This window comes from Podarcis melisellensis (assembly GCF_964234715.1).
Source record: "Podarcis melisellensis genome assembly, chromosome: 16".
Classification (NCBI taxonomy): domain Eukaryota; kingdom Metazoa; phylum Chordata; class Lepidosauria; order Squamata; family Lacertidae; genus Podarcis; species Podarcis melisellensis.
Genome location: NC_138533.1, coordinates 20008823 through 20036491, shown reverse-complemented (window position 1 = coordinate 20036491; position 27669 = coordinate 20008823). Strand labels below are relative to the sequence as shown.

General features: G+C 46.1%; 2 protein-coding genes across 2 annotated transcripts in view; both read right to left on the bottom strand.

Moving 5' to 3' along the window:
* MED13L (mediator complex subunit 13L) overlaps positions 1–12829 on the bottom strand; it is a 164112-nt gene extending 151283 nt beyond the window's left edge. The window contains exon 1 of the mRNA XM_081892192.1: positions 11923–12829. Coding sequence (XP_081748318.1) covers positions 11923–11982 — 60 coding nt within the window. The 5' untranslated portion in view covers positions 11983–12829. The remainder of the gene's footprint in view (positions 1–11922) is intronic.
* Positions 1–27669, bottom strand: part of SPRING1 (SREBF pathway regulator in golgi 1) — a 268478-nt gene that overhangs the window by 147301 nt on the left and 93508 nt on the right. The window lies entirely within an intron of this gene.

The following is a 27669-nucleotide window of genomic DNA, read 5'->3' as shown; positions in this document are numbered from 1 at the left end:
CGGAAAACCTCGCCAATCTACCAGAAATATACCAGCAGATCCTGATCTACTTTCTGCCCATCCCACACATAGATACACACACACACACAGAGAGAGAGAGAGAGAGAGAGAGAGAGAGAGAGAGAGAGAGAGAGAGAGAGAGAGAGAAAATAGTGCTCCTCTCTTCTATTCAGTATAAGTGCTCAAAGCTATCACCATAAAGGGAGGAGAGAGATAAAAGAAGACCAGGAAGTCCTGTGGTCTAAAGAATGACAAAAGAGAACTGAGGTTTTTTTCAAAAGCTGCATCCTAGGGGAGTTCCACTATGTCAAGCCAAGGAGCATACAGATAAGCATATAGGCAAGTAGGGTTTTTAAAATCCTTTAAGATCACAACTTATAACCCTCTCCCTAAAAATAGAATTGTGTGTATACTATTCCCTGAGGCACAATGATGCCATCAGGGAAAGACTCCTACTGAGCGGCAACACTGCTGAGCTGCATGAAAGAAGCAGGAAAAATGAGGTATAACATTATTCCAGTGTGCCAAGAATGCTGCTTCAAGCTTTAAACAGTGTTCAGTGCAATCCTATTTAGGTTTACTGAGAAGTAAGTACTATTGTGTTCAATGGGGCTTTCTTTCTAGTAAACGTGTTTAGGATTGCACCCTTCATTTGTTTGATATATTCATTTAAGGCTGTGGCCTCCATCCAGAGAAATGGGCAAGTAGCCAGGGCACCAAACATCCTGCAAAGTAAGTGCCTGATCATACACACAAGAACTGTTTAAGAAGCAACCAATGGCATCTTATGCTTGTTTTGTGGTTACATGATGTAGTCATCCTCTTAAAGAGGTAATAAGCTCTTTTGTACCATAAAGTATCAGTCCCTCACATAAAAAACCCATCTCAGTACATGGATTGCATGTACGTTATCACAACATTTACATTTATTATCCCCAATCGGGCTTTGTTACAAAGTTCTCCAGAAACCTATTCCAATTTTGAATTCTATCACAAAGTCCACACCTCTAGTAAGCACACAACAATTCCAGCAGACAACATTTTTGCACACTGCAATTCCAGCAGATGACCTTTGTAAAAAGTAGTATGAAAGTTGATAAAGATTAAGAGGAAATTGACAATGGCCATATACCATATACATATATGCATCACATATGAGTACATGGATTAGTAGGATGCACATATACATATGGAATTATTGCCAATATCTTAAAAACAAGGCACCATCATTAAGCAAAATCATATTCTTTAGCTACGGAGACTATTAAGAAGCTGTCAAAAGATCAGTCAGTGGCAGCATTACAACACTATCACATGTTGCTAGATTTAATGCACAGAGTAAATTAGTTTAGCTCTGATTAAAGCTTAGGCTACTTGCACACAATCTGAAATCCAAAAATGATTTCAGATAAAAGCTACTGAGTCCCTGAACGCTAACACTTCAGTCGCAAATAATTCTCTAAGTCATAAAAACAAACAGCCAATGAGATTTTCTTCCATCATGCACCCTTAAGTAAACATCTGGAAAACACTGCCCTGTCTGGGGTATCCTGACGAAATGGCTAAATTCTCATTAACTCAGCTTAGTGAAATGTTGCAGTGCAGTGTTTTCAGAGGTCAACACAGATCAGGAATGCAGGAACCAAACAAATTTGACACTAGCAACATGATACTTGCTCTCACAGATAGTATCATAAGCTTACAACCCTCCTGGCTCAGAATTCCTTATTCATGTGCCCAAAAGAATTCAACAGTGGCAGGAGGGACAAGGCAACAAGACAAGGTGAGAGGTGCAGATAAGAAGTTTGTTAAATTGTTTCTCTTCGCCTACTTCAGGTTTTTAAAGTCACACATTAATATAAATTGCCTTCCGAAAGAGAATGAAACAGAACAGAAGCCACCTGCAAAAACAATCCTGGTCAGCAGCACAGTATACTGAAAGAAGTGTGGAAATCCTTATCTAATTTCATTCAGAATAGTTTCCATAAAACTACCACAACATCAAGACAAGTTATCAGTAGACTCAACTAGAACAAAACCTACTGGATCATGTATCTCAAGTTGTCATGGAGCGGATGGATATGCAACAAAAGATAACCTTACTAGGTGCCTGCCCCAATTCTCCCAGGGAGACCTCTCCTGAAACCCATTCCCCACTAGATCTCTGCTGATCTTATACTAAAGAGGAAGAGTCTGCTATACAGTGGTGCCCCGCAAGACGAATGCCTCGCAAGACGAAAAACCCGCAAGACGAAAGGGTTTTTCGGGTTTTGCGACGCTTCGCTAGACGATTTTCCCTATGGGCTTGCATCGCAAGACGAAAGCCCATAGGGAAATCTCGGGGACCTTTTTTTAAATGCTGGCGGTGGGGAGCAAAGCCTTTTTCCCCCCTCCGGACTTCAGAAGAGGTCCAGGAAGGCCGGCGGGGGCGAAAGGCTTTGCTCCCCACCGCCAGCATTTTAAAAGCAGTCCGGGATAGCAGGGAAGCGCTTCCCGCTATCCCGGACGGCTTTTGAAGGCAGGCAGGGGGGGCAAAGACTTTTGCCCCCCCACCCGCCTTGGGAAGAGGTCCTGGACCTCTTCCCAAGGCGGGCGGAGGGCAAAAGTCTTTGCCCCCCCTGCCTGCCTAACCGGGGGCTTTTAAATCGCCCCGGGACTGTCCGGGGCGATTTAAAAGCCCCCGGACGGCTTTTGAAGCCTCCCCCCGCCGCCCGGCATCGGAACGATGTCCCGAAGCCCGGCGGCGGGGCGGGAAAGCCTCCCCCCGCCGCCCGGCTTCGGGGCATCGTCCCGATGCCGGGCGGCCGGGCAGGAACGCCTCCCCCCGCCGCCCGGCTTCGGGGCATCGCCCCGATGCCGGGCGACGGGGCGAGAAAGCCTCCCCCCACCGCCTGGCATCGGAACCATGTCCCGAAGCCGGGCGGCGGGGCGAGAAAGCCTCCCCCCGCCGCCCGGCATCGGAACGATGTCCCGAAGCCCGGCGGCGGGGCGGGAAAGCCTGGGCGCGCTTGCAACTCTCCGCAAGGAGCGCGCTGCTTGCGGAGAGGTCCGCGCCTGTCCTGGACCTTTTCTGAAGGCAGGCGGGGGGGGGCAAAAGTCTTTGTCCCCCCTGCCTGCCTTCCCAGGGGCTTTTAAATCGCCCCGGACAGCGGAGAAGTCCTCCGCTGTCCCGGGCGATTTTAAAATGCCGCCCGCCAGAAGAGGTCGGGGGAAGGCGGTTTCCATAGGAACGCATTAATTGATTTTCAATGCATTCCCATGGAAAACCGTGCATCGCAAGACGAAAAACTCGCAAGACGAAGAGACTTGCGGAACGAATTAATTTCGTCTTGCGAGGCACCACTGTATTCCCCACTTTTCCCTGTGCCAAGGAGCTCTTGATCCTTGCCCTGGGAAACCTGAATCAATTTCTCTAACAACATTGCCAGGCACCTGTGACAGTCCAAGAGGGAACTCAACCCTGCCAGCTCGTACATGGGCATCTGCACTCTCACCAGGAAGAGCAACCTGAAGCACGGCAGCAAAACTTTTATCAAGAGCCTGGTATAAAATGGTCCTGCTAACTAAGCTATCAAAATTCACTGGGTATTTTAGGTCTGCATCATGTATCACCAAGTAATTAATAAAATGAATCACACAAGTATACATTTTCATAAGTCAATGGCAACCACCGTAGGAAAAAAAATTCAAAAAACTTTTGTCAAACTGTGGTAACACCTGTGTCTGCCTAAAAAGATATTTCAGCAGGCCTATCTCTGGACATACACTTCAGTTATACTTGTTTTGAACTGTTGTTTAGTGTATCAGTACATTAAAATTTATTGTTTGATATTGTTTTATGTACACCGCTTATAGAATTTTTCAATTAAGCTGACTATATATATTCTAATTCCTAATAAATACATTTGGGAGGTTCAGTTACAACTAAATACATTTGGGAGGTTTAATTTACATTTTAAAGTTTTGTATATTTTCCATTTCATTGTTGCAAGTTGTTTTGAAACCCACCTGCTGAAGAGAGGGGTATATTTTGTTTATTAAAAATAAACAAACTTGTCAAAATCAACAGGGGTGGGAGGAGAAAATAACAAACTAGCATCCCCACTCCTTGTCCCAGGAAGACGTGGAATAAATATTTGTCTCTGCTCCACCAATAATCCACTCAAAAGGAAGGAGAAAAGAAGTGTTTTCCCACATCCCTAGAAATTCTCTTCCCACAGCCGGGAAGAGAAACCTCAATAGAATGCAACAATATCAAAGTAAACACATAATTCTTACAGAATAAGTTGCTAGCTCATCTAGCTCAGTTTGGTCTGCTCCGACTGCCAGCAGCTCTCCAGGATATTCCCTCAGCCCACCTAGAAATGTCATTAGGGATTTAACTGGGACCTTCTGCATACAAAGCAGATGCACTACCCAGGGAGTTACAGCCCTTCAGTTGAGTAGGCAAGGACTGTATCCAAATTCCTACTTCAAATATTCTTAACTACCTATGAAAAGGAAGGTGCTTTTTCTACACCTAAAGCAGCTGAGAGAAACATGGTGCCCCTCCAAGTTGTTTTGGACAACTCTCATCAGCGCCATGCAGCACAGGGCAGATAGAATTATGCTGGGCATGCTACCAGCAGCTGATGGGAGTTGGTTGTCTGAAACATTTTGAGAACATTGGAGAGGTGTCTTAAAGGAACACACAAAACTTAAGGGGAGTTATAGAAAAGGGCTGAGCACCACCAGTCAATTCTTTATGCCTCCTTCAGATGTCCACCTCACACTTGGCTCTATGCTCCTAGCCTGCAATCAAATTTTTGATGAGAACCATGCTTTCAGTTGAACAACAGAACGGTCACCACTGATTCACCCAAAAGCAAAAATAAAAGTATTATTTCCTCATTTCCAGTGTGTAGACATTTTTACAAAACCCTCCCCACTGAGTCTCTATTGCAGGAACCACTCTCAAGATACAGGCAAAAGGCTCTTAATATTACATCACTTACAAAGGGATCTTAACACCTCTTACTATAGCATGGATATTTCATATTCATTAGATCTATGAAGAAATGAAATTTAAAGATGTCAGCTTACATTTTGACATAGGTAAACAGGTAATTTATTGTCTTTTATTCATGCAACTAAAGTCTGCAGCACCAAGTTCCACAGATGAGACATAAATATAGTCTCAATAACGCATCCTCAATGTAATTTTTAAACTGAACTCATTCTCAATACAGGCAGCAACCGATATAGGCGCATCAAAATGACGTGTGACCGTGCACACATGAACGGTACCAAATCCTGAAGTAGCCCCAAAACGTCGTAAAGATGTAATGAAAAGGGGCAGAGAGAGCTTACATGTGCTCCACCGATGCGTGTAGGGGTCTAGAAGGGAATCCCCACGCAAAACAAGTATTGCCTGTAGTTTCCAAGCCGAGATCAAAGGAACAGAACTGACAAGTCTAGAGCTACATAAAACTGTTTCCTACCAAACAAAGAAGGCATATGCTGCAATGCTGAAGAGTTAGGATTGTGAAATCCCACAGATCAGCAAGAACTTGTCTGTAATCAGGATTGCAGTAAAAGACTGGAAGTGTTATCGGCTAAGAACAGTAAAAGTATCAGACACTATACCAAGCTTTTAACAAGAGTGTGCTACATAAAAGTATGTTTTACACAGCATATCAGTTAAGTATAAGGAATCAATGGAAATATCTGCATTTCATCTGAAACAATCAGATCATCATATAACCCACAAATCTTTTGCGTTTTCACAGAAAAAGCATATAAGCACTGAGTTGCCTAAGGAAGAGCTGGTGCTGCCAATTTAATAAGAAATACTATGTACTGGTGGTAATAATGGTATGAATCGAGAAGTGAAAATCAGAACCTAAAAAAATCATCCAAACAATATCAGTCACATGGTTTGAGATTACAAAAAAATCAGCATTTGAAAAGGCACTCTATTTCAGTAGGAAGAAAAAATCCCAGCATAACCTAACTGAGAGCCGATCCACACTACACAGCCAAAGTTCATCTAACACATATTTAAAACAAGTAATTTAAAGCAAGTGGGAACTGTAATCTGTTAAGGGTGCTTGGAATTGTAGTTCTGGGGAGGACTGCAGTTCCTTGGATACTCTGGGAGAAGTCAAGTGATTTAAATGTATGGTGTAGATCTACTCTAAGAATCTCAGGGGGGGATTTCCCTCAAGTTTGTATCTTTCTGTGAAAGTGTATTAACTATGCACAAATCACTACATTAAAAACATCAGGTCCTGAATGTTCAAATCACATAATCATTCCAGTTCATCTTCATAGAAACAGGCTGCCTTTTCATAATACTCCTTTAAAGTTGGCTCTTGAACAAAAGGACAAAATATCGCATTTTTAAAAATGCTTAGTAAAATTAACCACATAGCTCCCAAAGGAGCCAGCGGGGACAACTTCCCAGGCATAAGGAGTCTCCTGCACTCTGGAAATACTTTGTGAGCAATGAGAAATCCATTCTCTATTATAAACCTGTGTTATTTAGAAATCAATCAAGCATTGAGGGTATCTTTTTTATTATACAATTCAGGGTAGCTTTAACCTTTATAAAGTTTGGCTTTTGGGTAAATTTTAAGTATTCTGATCTCATTTTTAAATTATAAAAGAAACCCTAACAAATTAACATTTATGAAGTACTTCATAGTTTTCACTGTATTTTCTATTTATTATTTCATATATGTCAACAATACCATAAGTGATGTATTGAAACACATTATTGTGAATCATCAGATCCTTGTTATGAAAACACTCACACACAAATGTAGTGCAATAAAAACTAGACGAACATACAAGTTTTGATGTGCTCTGCTCAAGTTAAGAGTCCATTACTGTGTTTACCCCATGGTGGCAGAAACCATATGCTTGCTTATACAGAAACCCCTCAGATTTAGCAACTGCAGCATGATTGTTCTCTGTTTCCATATGCTCAATATCTGTTCAATTAAAAAAAAAAACTTCACCAAGGTTAAGAGACAAACATTGCTTTGTGTAATATGGGCAGGATTCTTGTACAACAAAAAAGCGTATAATGGCAATCTAATGCACACTTAGCAAAGAATATGCGAGACTTGCTTCTGGGTAGAGATGCATGAGACAGGGATATATTTAATCAGTAAGAGGATGAACCCTTTTCAAATTAGTCACATTGCAGCAATCGCATCACTTGCATTCATTCATGACAAAGGTGGGTTTAAACACAAATTCTAGTACAATGCAATTTGAGGCATTGTTGAAAGCAAGACCACTTTTTAAATAAATTGGGCAACGTTATTTTAATCCATTAGCATTTTTAAATATAAAGTATTTTTATTGTGCTGGGGCAACCCAATAAGTTGGGTGGGGTACAAATAATAACATTATTATCATTATCATTATAAGACCAATAAGCATGTGGGAGAAAAACGTCTTAAGTTTAGGTTTTAATATTTTCTGATGCACACTACACTTTTTCAGGCTGTAATCCTGAATTAATAGGAGGTAGGCCCCATTGTACCCAGTAAGAGTACCTAAGAGAATAAATAGAATCAGGCTGTGGCATTGATACACTCCAATTGGGAAGAAGGATGAGATATAAATTCAATATTGTAAATAATGTTGGCACCCCAGATCTAAGCATACTGGACAGAATAAAAAATGCATGACTGGGCTTCTTCTTCTAATGCAATCGGACTTCACCTTCTTCTTCCCCTCTTGCACTCTAAAATTTGCTCCTGAGGGTCCCTCCAAAGCACATTTTAAGGGTTCACAGGGGAGAAGAGGGAAGAGGAAGTTCAAGTATCACTGCACAAGCAGAAGTATATTATTCTCACAGAGACAACCCATTACATGGAATTGAGCCCCAATGACTATACAGACAACTTTCAAACGACGAGATATACTTTCACATTTTATGTAGAAGTGTATGTGAATTCATGCACACCTTTTTAAAGAGAGGGGCCAGAGTATCATCTTTTAAAACTTAACTGATCCTACTCAGATGTCCTGCTATGAACATATGAATCTGCTATGAATCTGCATGTGTACACACCCAGTCACTCTGATTATCTTTAGCTTCCCAGCCATACTAATTTAGCAGAAAAAGAACTAGATCTACACCAGGGGTAGGCAACCTAGGGCCCGGGGGCACGATGCGGCCCAATCGCCTTCCTAATCCGGCCCACAGTCCGGGAATCAGCGTGTTTTTACATGAGTAGAAAGTGTCCTTTTATTTAAAATGCATCTCTGGGTTATTTGTGGGACATAGGAATTCGTTCATTTTTTTTTCTTCAAAATATAGCCTGGCCCGCCACATGGTCTGAGGGATGGTGGACCGGCCCATGGCTGAAAAAGGCTGCTGACCCTGATCTACACAATTCACTCACTAGCAGTCCTATCTGCTGCCCATACAAAGTAACACCGGTCCTGAGAGATCTGCAATGGCTCCCAGTATGTTTCCGAGCACAATTCAAAGTGTTGGTGCTGACCTGAAGGAACATCTCCACCCCCATCATTCAGACCGGACCTTGAGGTCCAGCGCCGAGGGCCTTCTGGCGGTTCCCTCACTGCAAGAAGTCAGGTTACAGGGAAGCAGGCAGAGGGCCTTTTCAGTAGTGGCACTTGCCCTGTGGAACACCCTTCCATCAGATGTCAAGGCAATAAGCAACTATCTTACTTTTAAAAGACATCTGAAGGCAGCCCTGTTTAGGGAAGTTTTTAATGTTTAATGCTGTATTGTGTTTTTAATATTCGGTTGGCAGCTGCCCAGAGTGGCTGGGGAAACCCAGCCAGATGGGCGGGGTATAGATATTAAATTATTATTATTATTATTATAAAAATATTAGCAAGAAAGCATTTTTAAACAATATAACTCTCCTAAATTTGTATCAAAAATTTGAGGAACATCAAGCAAGCCCAACTGATTTACATAATTTAAACTACAATCAACAAACATTAATTACAACATCCCACCACTTTAAAAAGACAACAGAAGGATCTCTATTTCCTAATGCATGGCGGAGAGACATATCAGTTATATTTATTTAAAGACACAAGCAGTTATCTCTAGGACAATCAGGCAGAGATAGAAGGGCAGCAGCAATAAAGGGTATCACACTACTGCAGGGACTAGTTATATAGAGCATTTAGTGACCCTGGCCCATTAGAAAAACTCCAATACACATGTTGGGTATATAGACTGAACTTCAGCCTTTTTAGGTTTGGCACCCACCTATTAACCCCAACCTGCAATGTGGGACTGAATCATTTCCCTTCCCCTAGGCTTAGTTGGGTGGAAACTCTTACGCATTTCTTCTGCCAAGTGAAATGCTTTTATTCTCCCAGGCATTTGGGGGTAAATTGTTAAAGCTTTATATTTTCTCATGCTGTTATTTTTTTATTGATTGGCTTTTTTAATGATTGCTTTTAATTAATATATCAGTTTACATTCTTGCACATTTTGTAACATGTTGGCTATTGCCCCGGGATCACCCTATGAAGGGCTATCTACAAATCTGGTAAATAAAAGAATAATGACTATTTCTCCATATCTCTCTGTTCTTAACTCTTTCCACCAATCCCACTTTTTTTCTTTTATTATTTATTATAAAATTGGGGTGGTATAGTGCTGCTGTTGGGAGCTAGAACAGATTGCTGTACAATCCAAACAGCTTAAAACCATGAAATAAGCAACCCAGAGGTCCTTGATTCTAATAAACATAATCATTCTTTTTTGCAACTCCAGTCCACATTATGATACACTGCTCTGAGCTACTTGCAATACTCAGCACCCCTCTTCTCACACTCGACTTACTGTAACTTGTGCTACTAATTAACAATTGCAGATGTAAACAAGCACATGCCCTAAGTAAACCCACTTCCCTCGAAGACAGCTGACCAGGCAAAAGACCCACCCCAAGACTTCTTTTTCACCTGCCTGCCAGAAAAGCATAACGATTGAAAACATCAACGACCTGGTCCTGAAACAAATGTTGGTCTTTTTCAAGTTCAGCTGACTTTCTCTGAAAATATCCATAGGTAGCTGCCAGTCTGAACAGCTGACCCTTACAGCTCCATTCATATCAAGTTACACAATCCAAGTAACAGAGTGAAAGTTGTCAATTACCAGCCGCAGGAGGAGGAGGAGGTGGTGGTTGAATGTGGGAAGACGGGGCACCACACAGGAACCTACGCCAAGCAAAAGCTGTAGTTTTGGCTGGCAAAGGGAGGGGGTGCATTGTTTTCCTCCCACCCCCTCTCCTCACTCAGCCACGCCGAATTCTGCCGGGGGTCCCGGGTGAGAATTCTCCTCTGTTTTGCATAGCGCTGAGAAAAGGGAGGAGGCGCAGCCAGCTCCAAGCGCGTGAACTGGATTGCAGGACAGCAGAGTCAGCCTTCCTTCCACCGACCTCCACTCTTTCTTTTTCCGCTTACCAGACGGAGGGGAAACACGGAGAGAGGAGGGGGCGCCGCAAAGCGGCAGTTCCCCCTGCGCGAGTCCCTTTGCAAGAAAGAGGGGCGGGCGAGTGGAAGCGGGGCGGGAAGAGCAGTCGGGGCCAAGGACTGCCTTGACACCCAGGCTATAAAGGCCGAGAAAGTTGCTGCCGGGAGCGGGTCAGCAGGAGGCAGGAAAACATTAGCAAGAGCAGCAAGCAGGCCTCGCAGCGTCCCCTGCCTCTTGTCAGACTCTCACCCTCCTCCCCTTCCTGCCTTCAGGCTTGCAACAATCCCAGGCACGCTTGCCACGGGAGCAAGCTCCACTGGCAGACCACCGCAAGGGTCACGCTGCGAATCTGAAAGCCGAAATGCCCGCTCAGCAACACGGGAAGGCCAGCTTGCCTAGGATCCCGCGGAAAGGCGGCAAAGCTGCTTATACGCACGTTTGTACTTGGCCTAGGCTGAACACAGAGCACAGGATTGCAATGCAAGGCCGCTAGTCCATAGGCGGAGAGAAGAGGGGAAAACAACCCTTGCTTAGCCTAGCATGGAGCTGCGATTCTCTTAGGAGCTGCCTCCCGGCGAGCACAACGGCATACTTCCGAGGAAAGCATGCACAGGGTGGCACAATAAGGCCGCCGTCCAAGCACACCCAGGAAGCAAGCTGACATCCCCATGAACGTGCACAAACGGAAACAGTTTACCCATCAGCAAAGCTACATCCAAGCAGGCCTTGCTCCCTAGGAAGTGTGCTTTAGGATGGCGGCCTCCCATATAAGAGGTTTGCCCCCCAAGTGCCCAAGACTGCAAAGCCCTAACCCCACTCGCCAGGGACTAAGGAGGCGCGTTTTAGCATGGCAGCTTCTACATTTGGCTTCCAGGTTAAGGGCCTCTGGCTGCAACCCTACTTACCCCGGGAAATCAGCCCCACGACATTTCCTCCCTGCTTCTAGAACGGCTGCCTCTCAGCTCCGTGGGCCTTTACCTCTCTTTTCCCGCCGCAAGAGGTTAAATGCCTACGGGATTGCAAGCTCAGCCGGCTGCCATCCTAACAAAACCCCCGTGTGCACGCAGGAAATGACAACAAACGGCGTTTTCTCTTTGTTTCAGCCTGGCCACCTGAGCTCCGTGGGCCTTACCCCCAGGTGGACTGAGTGCCCACAGGGTCGCAGGCTTCAGCATGAGGCTACTTACGATCCTAACTCTGCTACAAACCCTATCGTTTTTCTCCCTTGCTTTGGCTCGGGTGGGCCTCATCCCCACCCAACCCACCCCCGATGGGGTGCGAGTGGTGGTCAAGCGCCCAGCGGGCTGCAGGCTCCAGCTCCTCAAGCAGCGCAGGGAAGTCAGCAGCGCCGGATCCTCCAGCGTTTCCTCCGCGCAGCGCCTGGGCTTGCTCCCGAGTAGCCCCGGCTTAGGGTCGCATTGTTGAAGGCACAAATAACAAGAAGGATAAGGAAGGCCACTCACCAGGGAGAAGAGGTTGGAGTGACAGTCCTCCAGGCTCGCCCCGTTCGCCACCGCAGTCATGATCCTCCTCGGCGAGCCCGGCCTCCAGAGCGGGGCATGTCTGAGGAGGAGGAAGGAGGAGGAGGGGAGGGAGGAGGAGGAGGAGGGGGGGTCTCAGGAAGGCCGAGGTGGGCGGGCCCGGCCGGCCGGTGGAGACGAGGGGGGGCGCCGCCGCCGCCGCCGCTCTCTTTTCAAGGCCTCCCCCCCTCCCTCCGCGCTTCTTCCGAGGAGAGACGGAGGAAGGAGGAGAGACGCCGCTCAGCCGCCTCGCCCACCCCGGCCACACAGCGCGGGCGAGGCCGGGCTCTCTCGCTCGCCTTCCTTCTCCTCGGCGCCCGCCCGCTTCGCCAGGCAGAAAAACAAAACACACACGCACAAAAAAAAAAAAAGAAACCGAGGAAGATCGGCGCGGGCGGCGACGGCAAGCGGAGTGCGGCGGCGGCGGCGGCGGTGGAGGAGGAGGGTGTGACGAGATGTGAGGAGGCGGCGGCGGCGGCGGCGCCGGGTGGGTCCTCCTTCTTCACGGGCGGAGGAGGAGGAGGAGGAGGAGGGCGGAGGAGGACGGGGCCTCCCGCTTCCTTCTCGTTCCCTCACACACGCCCCGGCTCCTCGCCGTCGTCGTCGCAGTCGTCACCGGGATATTAGTCGAAGCGCGGTCCCGCTCGTGCGCGCGACCGACCAGTCTCCCTCCTCCTCCTTTTTTGGCCCCCCCCTCTATTTTTTCACCCCTCCTCCTCTTCCTTTTCTTCTTCTCCTCAGCGGCGGCGGGGAGCTTTCCCCCCCTCCTCCCTCAGCGCCGCCTCAAACGTACATAGAGATATGTACACACACACACACGCTCACATACAGCCCTCTCGCCTCAGCTCTGGGCTCTGACAGCAATGGCGGCCGCCAGGAGCACCGCGCCTCGCCATTGGCCCAGCGCGGCCCACGTGGGACAGGCCTCCCGGCTGGACGGGGAAAGGCGGGGGGGGAGAGGAGGGAGGGGGGAATGAGAAGAGCGGCGGCTCTCCTCTAGCTCAGGCGCGCCCGCGCGCTGTTGCGAAGCGCTCGCCTTCGCCTCGGCCGCCGCTAGGGGCGCTGCGGAGCTGGAGTGACTAGAGAGCGGCGGCGGCAGGAGAGGCAGCCGTAAGTAACCCCTGCCTGGCCGGCACTACCTTGCTGTAGTGGAATGCGCAGAAGTTGCAGCAGGCGCCCACGTTTTCCCACTCGCCCGAAAAGGTGAAAATGGGAAGTGTAGTTTGTTCAGGGAGGTGTAGTTCGGTGAGGGATAAACTAGCCATAGAAGTAAGGTAGCAGGACCGACGCACCGACCTTGCTGTAGTGCAGAAGGCGTAGGGGGCTCTCTCCTTCTGGATGCACGGGCGTTTAAAAAACACGCACATTTATCTTGGAAGCTGTAGTTTGTAACAAGTATTGGGACTTATAGTTTGGTGGGGGGATAAAATGTGCAGAAGATGCTGTGGGTGTTCTTTTTTTCTCTGGATGAGTGCACACTATACATTTAAAGCGCGCACACACACCCCCCGAAAAAATGGGAACTGTAGTTTGTTGCAGGCACCGGGAGTTGTAGTTTGGTGAAGGATAAAGTGGTGAATGAATGAAGGTGATGGCAGAAGCAGTAGTACTACCCACCCTACCTCAGTATAGATGACAGTGAAGAAGCTACAGAGGACTCTTACTCTTACTCTCTCTGACTGTGTACACACCATATACTAAAATAATGCTCCCCCCCCCCCCCGCGCCCAGTGCTGGATCTACGAAGAAGCTAAATAAGCTATAGCTTATTGGAGGCCCCCCAAAAAATTAAAGGGAAAAAAATTGGATGTACTTTTCCAAAATGTAAGATAAAAAACAAATAAAATGGCTTTAGATACCTATTAGGTCCATAAATTACCATATAGCATATATTCAGCACAGAAAACAGTGACAATTTGTTGTTGACAAAGGACAGCTGGACATATAAAGGGCCCCATTACCTTCTGTAGCTTAGGGCCTCATAAAACCTAAATCCGGCCCTGGCTCCCCCCCCAAAAAAAACACTCCAGGGAACTTTAAGTGTTTTAAGGGTACTGGAAGTTGTAGTTTGTGAGAGATAAACAAAGGTAGTGACAAGAGAGGCAGCAGTAATGCCCATTTCTCCCATCACACTGTAGCAGAATGTGCGGAAGTGTCAGTAGGCTCTCTCTGGATGTATACATACATAAACTTATTCATTTATATCCCACCTTTTCCTCTCAGTTGGAATACCATGTTCTCTCCCTCATTTAATCCCCACAACATCCCAGCAAGGTAGGTCAAGCTGAGAGGCAGTGACTGGCCCAAGTTCTCCCAGTGGGGATTTGAACCCTGTTCTCCCAGCTCCTAGTCTTCATGTTCTAACCACTATACCACACAGGGTCTCCTTAAAGCACCCCTCAAAAAGGGAGAGTCCTGTGAACTGTAGTTTGTTACGTTGTAGTTTTGTGAAGGATAGACTACAGTTCCCAAGATTTGTGGGGTGCTTTAAATGTGTGGTGTTTTTGCAGCCAGCGAGTCAAGACGGGACACAGAAAAGCCTCCATGTACACACCATATTTTAAAGTTTATCCCCATTAAAAAGAATATTGGGAACTGTAGTTTGTTGTGGGTGCTGGGAGTTGTAGTTCTGCATGGGATAAACTAAAATTCCCAGGATTTTTGCAGGTTTATATGTATATGTACACAGCGAGTTGAGATGGGATGTGGAGAAGCCTTGGTGTGTGGTGTAGTATATAACCAGTGCTGGAGATATAAGCCTAAGAGCAGTTTATGGTATGTAACAACTTGTAATTGTAACCAAGTCTAAGAAGGTGTATAACTGAAACAGTTGCATATTGCTTCCTTGTTTACCGCCTTGTTTTTTCTACTGTGTCAAGTTTTATTGTAAGTTCTCAGCCCTCTGTGAAGTGTGATGCACACTCATGACACTCAATGACTAATGAACTGTTGTTATTATTATTGCACAAGTTTTCTGCTTCTGGGGCACTTAGAACAACATATATCAAGCCTGTGGATCCTACTGAATCATTCGCATCTATATAACATCTCCTCTTCATCTGCCGAGAAAAATTATAAACCGCTTGACCCAAATGTTCTCCAAATATAAAGATAAAGCATGGCTAAAATCCACACCCAAACAGACATAAAACCTCTGCTGTTAAAAACAAAGGTAGGTAGCTAATTAAATTGTGTGTCTGCATAGGCTTGGCAGAACAGAAAAGTTTTCAGCACGCAGCTAAAACAAGACTGCGTTTGCACTTCACTTGGCTATCTCTTTGTACATTTGGTGGGCATATATTACTCTATATCTGTAAACTAAGCCAGATTTATTGATAGTTATTGTACTGTCAGCGTGAACTGACAGCGGAGGAATCTGGGATCCCCACAACCACCTGTAACAATTTTCCAGTAAAAAACCCCAAAAACCAATGACAAATATATAGTGTTTTCCTCATTTGCCACCTTGCAAGACAGATAGGCTGGATCAAGAGAGATACAGTGGTACCTCAGGTTACAGACGCTTCAGGTTACAGACTCCACTAATCCAGAAATAGTGCCTCGGGTTAAGAACTTTGCTTCAGGATGAGAACAGAAATCGCGCAGCAGCGGCGTGGCAGCAACAGGAGACCCCATTAGCTAAAGTGGTGCTTCAGGTTAAGAACAGTTTCAGGTTAAGAACGGACCTCCAGAACAAATTAAGTACTTAACCCGAGGTACCACTGTAGTGACTGGCCGAAAGTCAACCAGTATGACAAGCTTCACGAGGGTATAAATCTGGACCTTCCTGGTCTCATCCTGACACTCTTCGCCACTTCTTTTATCACAAGTAAGTCCTGCTGAATGTTCAGCAGGGGGGTTTTACTCCCAGGTTAACTCACCCAGGGTGGACTTTGGTAATCTTTCGTAATATGGTGCCTCATGTAAGGCCAACATTTGGTGCCCCAAAATGGATCTTCTCAATTATGGATCTTCTCAGTCCTTCACCAGCTTTGCCCCCAGGGGCAGGGGAGAGAAACTGCCCGCACCACCCTAAATATGGCGCTGGTGTCACCTTGGAACAGGGAGACTCCAATTCAAATCCCCACACAGCGACAAACCATATTGGATGATCTTGGGCCTTCCATTATTTCTTATACCAGTGATTCCCAAACTTTTTCAGGACACCCCCCCCCCACGGTTCCATAAATTCATCCCCAGTGCCCCCTAAAGCATTAGTCGTTTGCATGACTCACTAAGGAAGATAACGACACAATAAAATTCTAAACAGCAACAATGAATTGCACGTTTATTTGGAATCCAATTAAATCAATTTAGTTTAATTAATTCAACAACACTGATGCACTTGTTCCTGTGATACCAGCTTTTCACAGTCTGCCCCTTGCCTCTTAGCACCTGCCTAGGCAATCCCACTCCCCCCACCCCAGGGGACAGTACTATCCACTTAGGGAAAGGTAAAGGTACCCCTGCCCGTACAGGCCAGTCGTGTCCGACTCTAGGGTTGTGCGCCCATCTCACTTAAGAGGCCGGGGGCCAGCGCTGTCCGGAGACACTTCCGGGTCACGTGGCCAGAGTGACGAAGCTGCTCTGGCGAGCCAGCACCAGTGCAGCACACGGAAACGCCGTTTACGTTCCCGCTATAAAGCGGTACCTATTATCTACTTGCACTTAAGGGTGCTTTCGAATTGCTAGGTGGGCAGGCGCTGGGACCGAAAGACGGGAGCTCACCCCGCCGCGGGGATTCGAACCGCCAACCATGCGATCGGCAAGCCCTAGGCACTGAGGTTTTACCCACAGCGCCACCTGCGTCCCTATCCACTGTCTACCCCACGGCTCCTTTAGAGAAGGGCAAGTTTAAAATGTAATAAATACTGTGCAGGAAAAAAAATACTGTGCAGGGTGGGGTGTGTGGAGAAATATAACAGAAATATAACAGGAGGAGCTGAGGCTCCAATACTTTGGCCACCTCATGAGAAGAGAAGACTCCCTGGAAAAGACCCTGATGTTGGGAAAGATGGAGGGCACAAGGAGAAGGGGACGACAGAGGACGAGATGGCTGGACAGTGTTCTCGAAACTACCAGCATGTCTGACCAAACTGCGGGAGGCAGTGGAAGGCAGGAGTGCCTGGCGTGCTCTGGCCCATGGAGTCACGAAGAGTCGGACACGACTAAACAACAACAACAGGAGGAGTCACATTCACAAGCTTCCCTGGACTTCTTCAGATCTATGCTATGGTTAGTGTTGGACTAGGACTAAGGCAGTGATGGCCAAACCTGGCCCTCCAGCTGTTTTGGGACTACAACTCCCATCATCCCTAGCTAACAGGACCAGTGGTCAGGGATGATGGGAATTGTAGTCCCAAAACAGCTGGAGGGCCGAGTTTGGCCACCGCTGGACTAAGGGGACCCAGGTTCGAATCTACTCTTGGCTATGAAACCCAGTAGATGACTGCTGGGATAAGGTGGGATGAAAACTTGCCATAACGTTAAGGTACCTCCTGAATACCTCTCATATCCTCCACCATGGAATGTACAAGTCACGTTCTCTGCAAATGTGTAGTTCTCCCATTGGGGCTTAGTTCGGTTGGTTTATAAAGGAAATTAGAACATACAAAATCCTGCAAACAGTTTGATGTTCACTGCCACCTAGTCACAGAAGCAATCATCTCACGAACACTTGTAAATAAGCCTTCTTGCAATCAATCAAGTTCACTTACAAGTAACCAGGGATCAGGTGATGATTTGTTCTTTTCATTTATTTAAAATGTTTTAAAGCTGCCTTTAAGTGAAGGGAAGGCAGCCTACAAAAGGCAAAGCTGTACAACTGAAAGGATACAGGAATGTAGGAAGCTGCCTGCCATTGAACCAGACTCTTGGTCCATGAAGCTCTGCAGCTCCCCAGGGTTTCAGGCAGGGAATGTTCTCAGCCCTTCCTGCAGATGCCACTGGGGTGTCTCACTTTAGCGGGTGAAACCTAATATTTGCACATTTCTTCAGTGAGGGGTCTTAAAAATATGATTTGGGGCGTGAGGAATCTAAACCTACTATTATTTTTGTGGCTGGACAACGTTTAGCTTGGTAAATCTACTTCTGATGAAGAAACACATAGACTGTTTTCAGAAAGCCAAATAATTTTAATGTTACCTTCGGAAAATGTCAGGTAAACAAAATAATAAAAATAAACAACAATAATCACCATCATCATAATATATAATATAACTGCAAGTACTTGGCAATCCCATCATCCCTGACCACTGGTCCTGCTAGCTAGGGAACATGGGAGTTATAGGCTAAAAACATACGGAGGGCCAAGTTTGAGGAACCCTGGTTTAGAGCAGTGGCGTAGCGTGGGTTGTTAGCACCCGGGGCAAGGCAAGTAATTTGTGCCCCCTAACCCGTGGATTTGTGCCCCCTAACCCTAACCCCCAGATGTTGCGCCCGGTGCAGCCGGCTCCCCCTGCACCCCCCACACTACGCCACTGGTTTAGAGAGGCAGTCAGGGGTCATCTTTCATTTGATATATAATTTTATGGTATTACTCCAAAAGAAAGTGGTGCTATGAGCCATCAAACCTTGGAAATGCACTTTTTCCAAAAGGCAGAACAGAGTGGGACTATAACTTCTGCCAAAAGGCAGAACAGAGTGGGACTATGACTTCCCTTGAACTGGACACTATACTTTTGTTGATGCAGCCTAGAATAGCATTAAGCCCTTTTCTTCCATTCTCGCCATTCTTGCAACAAACTCGACGCTCTTACTCACGAGTGCATTTAATGAACAAACCCCTCTATTTTTTCCACCAGCAAATTGCGGGGGGGGGGGGGTGCACGGGCAGGTGGAATTTAGGTGTGTGGGATAGGGGAGATATGATGTGAGACTGAGGCAGAGCATTCTCTTTCCTGCCCTTTCCCCACACCTCAGGAGCAAAAAGCAGCCAGTGGCAGGTTCAATAGTTATTCCCAAGGACAAGGCAGCATAAGAAATGACAGCGGATCTTAACTGACAGCCATATGGGTGAGTCCGGGAGAGTGCCATGTTTCTTGTGATACAAAAGCATAATAAATATGTGTGTGTTTTATAAGGCATTGGAATGGCTTCTTAGTAGGATCGGAGTTATCGGAGATCAGATCTATCCAGCCCAGGCACAGCTTGGCAACTTAAGCACTGAGCCTGGCAGGAGCGCCAACTTGAATAAAATATCAATGGGGTGGGGGCAGGTAAGCCCTGCCCTGCGTAATTGATTGCAAGATGCAGCACCCACACACCATTTGAATGGCAATACCTATCCATTTTGGGGGGCCCTCAAATATTTTATTGGGGTGTGTGCGTGTGAAGGGACCTTGAACCCTAGGAGTTGGCTGATATGGAGCCTGGCAGCTGGATTGCTCACAGGAGCAGGTTAAGAAGAAGAAGCAGAGTTTGGATTTGATATCCCGCTTTATCACTACCCGAAGGAGTCTCAAAGCGGCTAACATTCTCCTTTCCCTTCCTCCCCCACAACAAACACTCTGTGAGGTGAGTGGGGCTGAGAGACTTCAAAGAAGTGTGACTGGCCCAAGGTCACCCAGCAGCTGCATGTGGAGGAGCGGAGACGCGAACCCGGTTCCCCAGATTACGAGACTACCGCTTTTAACCACTACACCACACTGGCTCTCCCCGCAGGAACTGCCCTGCATTTATGGTCATCTCACCAGCAGCTGATGCCCCTTGAGACTCATGGAGCTGAAGGCTGAAGGCCCAACAACAGGCTGAGCCACAGCCAACAGCAGATGGAGAAGAGTAATTCTAGTTTTGTCCCCATCCAACTCCCTGCCGAGTTCTAAAGAAGCAACACTGAGACTAAATAGGAGGAGAAGGAAGCTGACAGCCCCAGCCACCTCCTGGACGCGTTGAAGGCAAATTGAGGTTGGTGGGACAATGGCCTGCTTGCCTTAACGGATCAACCTCCACTGGTTCATCTTAAGGCAAAACAACAGCTGCGGCCAAAATATGCCTCCACATAGTATCTGATCTCAAAACAGGAAGCCTGTGAACAGAGGGAAGGGGGAGCCACGACTCAGCACTTTCAAAAGGTGATCATGAAACCTTTTTAGGATTATTATACTGCAACGGTTTACTCTTACTTCAGTGCACAGCTTGGTTTCGTTTTCTTTTCTGCTCTACCGCAAAAAAAAAAGTTGCTTCCTAATGTGTGCAAACACAAATGATATTTTAGAGGCACAGTCAGAGCACGAGGGATTTGGTGGATATTGGCACGCTGCTAGTGTTTATGCCCTGTGCTTTATTTTTGGAGGGAGTCTTAGTGACATCACAGGCACTAGCCAACTGGTGCTGTGCACAGCGAGCTTTTGCTGCTAACCTGCAAAATGGATTTCCTCCCCCTTTGTTTTAGAGCAGTCTGGCACTCCCTGCTTTTCGGTCCCCAGTGCATCGTCTTCACACGAGCAAGATAATTGACAACACTTTGGTTTGCTGTAACATCCTCTAGGAAACTCTGACTCAAGGATGAAATGTAACCCTCAGACTCTTAAAGCAGGGCTGGTAACCTCTAGCCAACAGGCCTCATTAGAGTAAGCATGGCTCCCTACGTGACCTGTGAGGCTGTTTCCCCCAAATGACCCCCATCTGTCCCCCATCTGATGTTATATGTGATGTCAGGTGTGGGAAGCAGGTAGGGAAACAGCTGTCAGTGAATAATCATTGCACTCCTGATTGCAATGCACTCCCAATTGTTCCTTGTCAAGGGAGGCCTCCTGTCACCACTGGATAACCAAGCTCTGATCCACACATAAGCCCTCATAAGGAATTTGTGTAAGATCAAATTGTTAAACCATTCCTTCATATTGACCCCGCTTTCAGACTCTCTCAGGCAGTACAATCCTATGCATATACTTACTCAGAACCAAGTCCCTCTGAGTTCAACAAGGTTTCCACTCAAGTAAAGAATTAATGGGATTGCAGCTTAACAGCTTCTCCACACTTTTGTGTGTGTGCATGCGTGTGCTATCAAGTTAGACTTTCTAACTAAAATGTGTCATCCAGAGAGTGGGAAGACATTAAAAGTTTCAGGAGTTCACAGTGCAGGCTTACTGCCATCCCTTAGATGACCTGCTTATTGAGCATTCATTGTGATTTGCTTGTACAAAGCTTATGGGGAGGTTAGACTAAAGTCTGTTATTTCTTGAGCTATTGTTCTGATTTGGTTGGAAGAGAATTAAACAAGAGGATATCAGGGATTGGGCAATCCTGGAGGTATCCGGGACTCAAATTGTTCAGAGCCTTGTAAATTAATTCAAGAACCTGGAACCTAGCAGTGAACGTATCAATGAAAACAGCATGTAGATCTTGGAGACCAAACAATGGGTACACTTGGAGAGGGATGTAATCGAAAACAACCCCACCACAGCATACCCACTCCTCCAAAACAAACTAAGGAAAATCCCCACAACACTAAACAGGAAGGAAAAAATAGGCAAACTGTCCCCATCCCCTGGCTCACCACCCACTATTCCACCCCACAGCACAAAACCTCCAGATAAAAACCTGGTAAGCCAAAGGCCTATGCTGCCTAAAAGACTTCTACAAAAATAACAAACCCATACCAACACAAGAAATACAAGACAAACTAGTGGACACTCAAATACCCTGGCTAACACACCACCAGCTACATGCCTTCTTAAATAATCCAGTAGTAAAATCAGCAGCCACTAGACCAATGACCACCTTTGAAAATCTTCTAACAGCAAAGGGACACGGCAAGGGGATGGTGTCCACAATCTATAAAATACTGCTTCAAAACACCACAAAACCCCTTGACACAATCAAAAGACAACGGGAGGGTGGCATAGGCTACAAAATGAACCACACCCAATTGACTAGAATGTGGTCTAAATCTCCCTTTAAATCCATATCAGCTAAAAGAAAATAACTCACTCTGAAACTTACTTACAGATGGTCTTTAACACCATGGAAACTGGTGCTGATATGCCCAGGAACCTCACCAAAATGCTGGAGAGGCTGCAGCCCCACAGGCACATACCTGCACATGTGGTGGGAATACCCCAAAATCCAGCCCTTCTGGACAACAGTCCTACAAGAAATAAGCAAAATAACTAAACAGATATTAGAAGACACTCCAGAACTGGCCCTACTAAACATCTTCCAAGATAATAATGCCCAGGCGCACTATAAAGAGCTCACAATCCACCTCTTCTCAGCAACCAGAAACATCATAGCCAGACACTGGAGAGACCCGTCAGGAGTAAACATGGACCAATGGTATCAAACTATATTGGAAACAGCCATAGGCGCCGACTCCATGGGGCTTGAGGGGGCCCGAGCCCCCTCAAAAATTCGTTTGGGGGGGCTCTGCCCCCCCAATAATCTCCGGCGCCCCTCCAGCAGAGCGCCATCGCCGCCCCTCCCCCAGCCCAAAATGCACAGGGAGGGGCGGGCTGCATGCCTCCTGCCCTCCCTCCCGAGCAAAAGCTCCACCCAATTTCCTTTGGAGCTGATTAATAGGCGCAGCACGCTCTCCCCTATTCGCTCACGAGGAGGCGGCGCCACTTTATTTGCATATTCATGAGCTTATTTATTATTCATGAGATTTCCCGGGCCCCCCCAATATTTTTTATAAGTCCGCGTCCCTGGAAACAGCCTTATTAGAAAAATTAACCAAAAGACTGAAACTGGTACAGGGACGAATAGAAGAAGGTGCCTTCCCTCCAGTGCTGCTCCCCTTTATCACATATGCAACTCAACAAGACAACAACAAGAACCCACTGACAGCATTTGAATTGATATGGCTGACCTGACCCACAATATGTGAACAAACAAACCCCTGTGTTGTAAAATATGAGTCAGCAATATGAGTCAGCAACATGATGGCCAGAAACAATTACAATGTGAAAAACTTTATGGATTAATTCAAAACATCAAAACTAACAAACTGAAGTCTCTGAAGGTCTCTGAAAGTCCAATAATACTCCTCACAAAACTTCTTACAAACGTTGTCTGATCTTCACAAATACTTTTCAAATAGTCCGTAAATTTACTCCAGTCTTCCGTGAATTTCTGGTCTTGCCGGTTTCAAATCCTTCCTGTTAATTTATCCTGACCGTAATAAATTTAATGTCATGTCATTACATTAAGAAAAGAACAGAGGACATAAGATGAGCCTCTTGGCCAAAGGCAGCTCAGCATCCTGGTTTCAGAGTCTCTGGGAAGTCCCTAAAATGGACCAGAGCACAGGAGCGCTCTTTCCTCCTGTGGTTTCCAGCAACTGGCATTGAGAAGCATTCCTATCTCCAGTGCTGGAGGCAGAGCATAGCCATCAAGGCCAATAGCCATTGATATCCCTCTCTTCCACGAAGCCAGTATTATTGCACTATAAAATCAGGATGTAAATATCAAACTGAATTTTTAAAAATGCTTCCAAGAACGTGTGTATTGGACAGCATTCCATGCACTCCCCAAACGCGTACAAATTGTCATGCAGGCCTTTTAAAAGAAACGAAAATTGCAAACAGACGAGAAAACGTGAACCGAATTCAAGGTTGGCGTGGTGATGGGAAATTGAAATTGACGGGTGCCTCCATCCCTACTTGAACCCAAAAACACAGACACAGTTGAAAGGACTCTCAGCCCAGCGTGGAGCCAGAGGAGCAAAGCGAAGGATATTTTGCGAACGGTGGAAAAGCAGGCAGGTGTCACGCGGAAAAGCCTTGCGTTCCCTCCAGCCGGCAGAAAGCTGTCAGCTGCTGGGGACCAAACGCAATTGTGTCAGGAGCGCACCCATCGCCTGGCATACGACAGAGCCTGCCTTGTGCTGCGAGAAGGAGCCAGTTGCTTGCCTCTCCAGACAGATTCCAAAATTAGATTCAAAACACAGCCAAGAGCTGGTATCAGAGGAAAGATTGCTTCATTCCGGAACAACTTAGCACATGTTATGCCTGCGCAACTTGGTGGGTGGCTGAGCAAAGCCCCAGCAGGTGGTGCTTACCTTTTCAAAATAAGGAGGGAGAAAACAAAAGGTTGCAACAGCGTCCTAAGTGAAGGATATATAAATTAGCAGCTACCATTGCTGCAAATGCTCAGTTACCCACCCCTTTTGAATTCTGAAAAAGTCTCCCTCACCCCAATACAGTAGTACCTCGGGTTAAGTACTTAATTCGTTCCGGAGCTCCGTCCTTATCCTGAAACTGTTCTTAACCTGAAGCACCACTTTAGCTAATGGGGCCTCCTTTAGCCGCTGTGCAATTTCTGTTCTCATCCTGAAGCAAAGTTCTTAACCCGAGGTACTATTTCTGGGTTAACAGAGTCTGTAACCTGAAGCGTATATAACCTGAGGTACCACTATACATCTACAGGGATCATCTACACTTATCTTTTACTCTGTGTTTTGGCTTTTTACTCTGTGTCTGGGCTTTTCAGGTCTGTGTCTGAGTGGTGTGTGTGGTTTTTTTGGTGTGTGTGGTTTTTTTGTCCCAGCACTTTCTCTAGGAAATCCTGCATTTTCCCACTGAATCAGTATGTCCAAACCCTTGAAGGCACTTGTTGGCCTAACATTCTGTCTGAAATGGACTGAACTGACTGCAGGGCACCAAGTACAGGTATCGTTCTCCATTCATTCAGTGTACTGAGTGTGTACTGTGTTCGCTCTGTACTTACCAAGGTGCTAGGACATGGGTAGGCAAACCGGGGGCCGGATCCGGCCCAATCGCCTTCTAAATCTGGCCCGTGGGCAGTCCGGGAATCTGCACATTTTTACATGAGTAGAATGTGTGCTTTTATTTAAAATGCATCTCTGGGTTATTTGTGGGGCATAGGAATTCATTCATTTCCCCCCCAAAAAATACAGTCCGGCCCCACACAAGGTCTGAGGGACAGTGGACCGGCCCTCTGCTGAAAAAGTTTGCTGACCCCTGTGCTAGGAGGAAGCCAGGATGCCTCCAGTTGTCAGATTCAGGTTTTCTGGTGCAGATAGCTCTTCATGAGGCTAGACTGTCTGCATCTACAGGTGGGATGTATTTGTCTGTGAAATTTTCCCTTTGAGATTGTCATTTCCAGGAAAATGAACTGTCGGATTCCTGCACTTTCTAAAACAGCACTGTCTAGACCTAATGGAAGATAATGCCTTTCAAGTCAGAAACGAGGGCTTTCTTATAGATTTTATGACGGCACGGGTATGCAGATTTGTGGAAACTCTTGACAGTGAAACTTAACAAAGACATCAAGAAATCCAAGGGACTTCAAAGAAGAACTAGATAATAAGATGATCAGATATATTATGTTGTTGAGAAAGAAGAGTTATTTGGTTTGGTTGACTTGGCTCTTCAGCTTGCTAAATAAATTCAAGCCAGTCTAAAAGTGCATTTTGCTCATCTCACATCATTGTAGAGAGACCAGCAAACCTAGAGCAGTTGTCATGGAAAAATAAAAAAAAGGTGCCTGTCCCTCACCTCACCTCAGTTCCCTAGTTCAAGAACTGACACTAGTGTTGCCAACTAACCAGGGAAAAAGTCTCCCCTACTCCTTTGCTGTTTAATGTGCAATCTGACCCCCCAAAAGCAGGTAAAGTTTTTCAGGGCAATTAGTTAAACATTATTATCAGTCAATATCAGGGCACAGGAGCAAGGGATGGTTGAAAATCTGGCAATCTTCACTGCAACCCAACTCTACAGTTCACCTTTTCTAAGGCCAATAGGATTCAAGCTTTGAAACATAGGACCTGGGCATAGGACGACTCCTTCTGTTGTGTGTTTATGATGGCAGTGGAAGCTTCTTGCTTTCAGCTTAAGACTGCAAATCGATGTACGACTACAGCCAGAGTAGGAAGGGTTAACCACCCACCCTCACACTAGGCTCTGCATGCATTTTTAACAACTTGCACTTAAACCACAGATAATTAGCCAACCTACTGAAGTGAGAGGCGAAAGGATTTCTTTGCACAAGGGGACATTTTGCACAGAATGACCTGGCCTCACTCCACACCCAAAGGAACAAGCCATAGCTCAGTGGCAGAGCAGGCGAAACACCCCAGGTTCAATCCCCAGGTTCTCCAGATAGGACACATAAAGGAACAGCAGTGCGTATGATCATGCAAAGCCTGGGAGAAGAGAAACCTCTTAAAGGATGTCAGTGATGGAACTGGGCAGGCCTCGCTTGAGAAAGCATTTTACAGCAGGGGGCCACAACCAAAAAGGCCCTCTCATCTGTTGCCACCCTCCAAACCTCTCTCAGAGGGGCTCCTGGAGAAGGCTTTTCCGATAAAGAAAGCAGAATTTGGGCAAGAGAGGCGTTCTGCACGATACTGGGCTTTGTGGTTTTTTTTAATATAATTTTTATTAACAGGCCAATCAAATCACATTAATTCCAAATCACATTAATTCCAAATCACATTAATTCCAAATTATACAGCCAGATTTTTAAATTTTTGTTAGGGGTACCCATACATCAAGCTCCAAAAGGGGACCAAACATCACTCATGTTGCTGCTTTAATTAAACAGTTCTATCCAGTTCTGTCCAGATAGTCTCTTTGTTACGTTCCTCATCTTCTTGTTGTTATCAAATATTCCTTTCTTTGCGATCTCTGATAGTCTTCACAAGTGGGTTGAAAACAAACATTCTCTGTGTGGGTTTTACACTCTCCAAAAATCATATCACATAAAGAACAGACACCATTTCTACACCTCCAAACATTCCCACCGTCTGTCTGTTAATTTCCCCAGGCTTGCCAAATATCTCCGGGGGCTCTGCCAGTTCAAGATCACATACCAATAACCATACATTCACATTCCGATGACCCTGGTTCTCCTCCCCCTCGTCTTTCTATAGGCAAGCCTGTCTTAGCGAAACACCATTTGTAACTGCGTCATAAAAATTTCCATTCCCCAGTGTTTCTACCAATCCTCTCTTTGATCATTTCCACACAGTTCTTGTTCTCCTGCTTGTGATTAATAATTTGCAAGGATTCTTCTTTCTGGAGGGGAGGGTTATTGGTACTCACATAATATAAAAAAAAGTTTTTTCCTCCCCCCCTTTCCGTCTCATTCCAATGTACCAGTCTTTTAATGGTGATTCTTCACTTGATTTATTGTTCAGCCCGTCACTCCACTCACAGAGATCCATTAATCAGCAGTCTTTACTCCCGATCTTCACTTGATGTATGTGCATTAGCTTCTTTCCAATTATATATTTCCAATTATATATTCCAAGCTAATGCGAATTAGAGACAGCGTCCGGGAGAGCCGGCCTCACTCGAGGAGGGCTTCATGCCAAGTGCCCACACCCCCTTCTTTCAAATCTGGGGGTGAATTATGGACACCGCTGACAAGGCAGTCCCCCCCATTCTCTTGGGGGGGCAGGGAGGCTGCATACTCCCATCACAGCCTCTTAATTACCTCGTGTGGGTCGGAGAGATGTTATTGTCGGCCATCTTCCAATGCGCCCCCTGGTGGACCCCCGATACTGGGCTTTGTAGGTTCAACCAAGCACTTTGAGTTGCAATCCGAAACAGCTGAAAGGCGCCCAGCCGGCAAAAGCTGGGATGATCACATTCACAGCCACTGCAAATTGCTGAAAGGTATCCACTTTGTGCCCATGGAGAACCATAGCCAAGGGTACTTTTTCGTTTTTACCAGGAGCTCAGGCTGTAGGGCCCTTCAGTCTCTTGACCCTTTCCTCCTTGA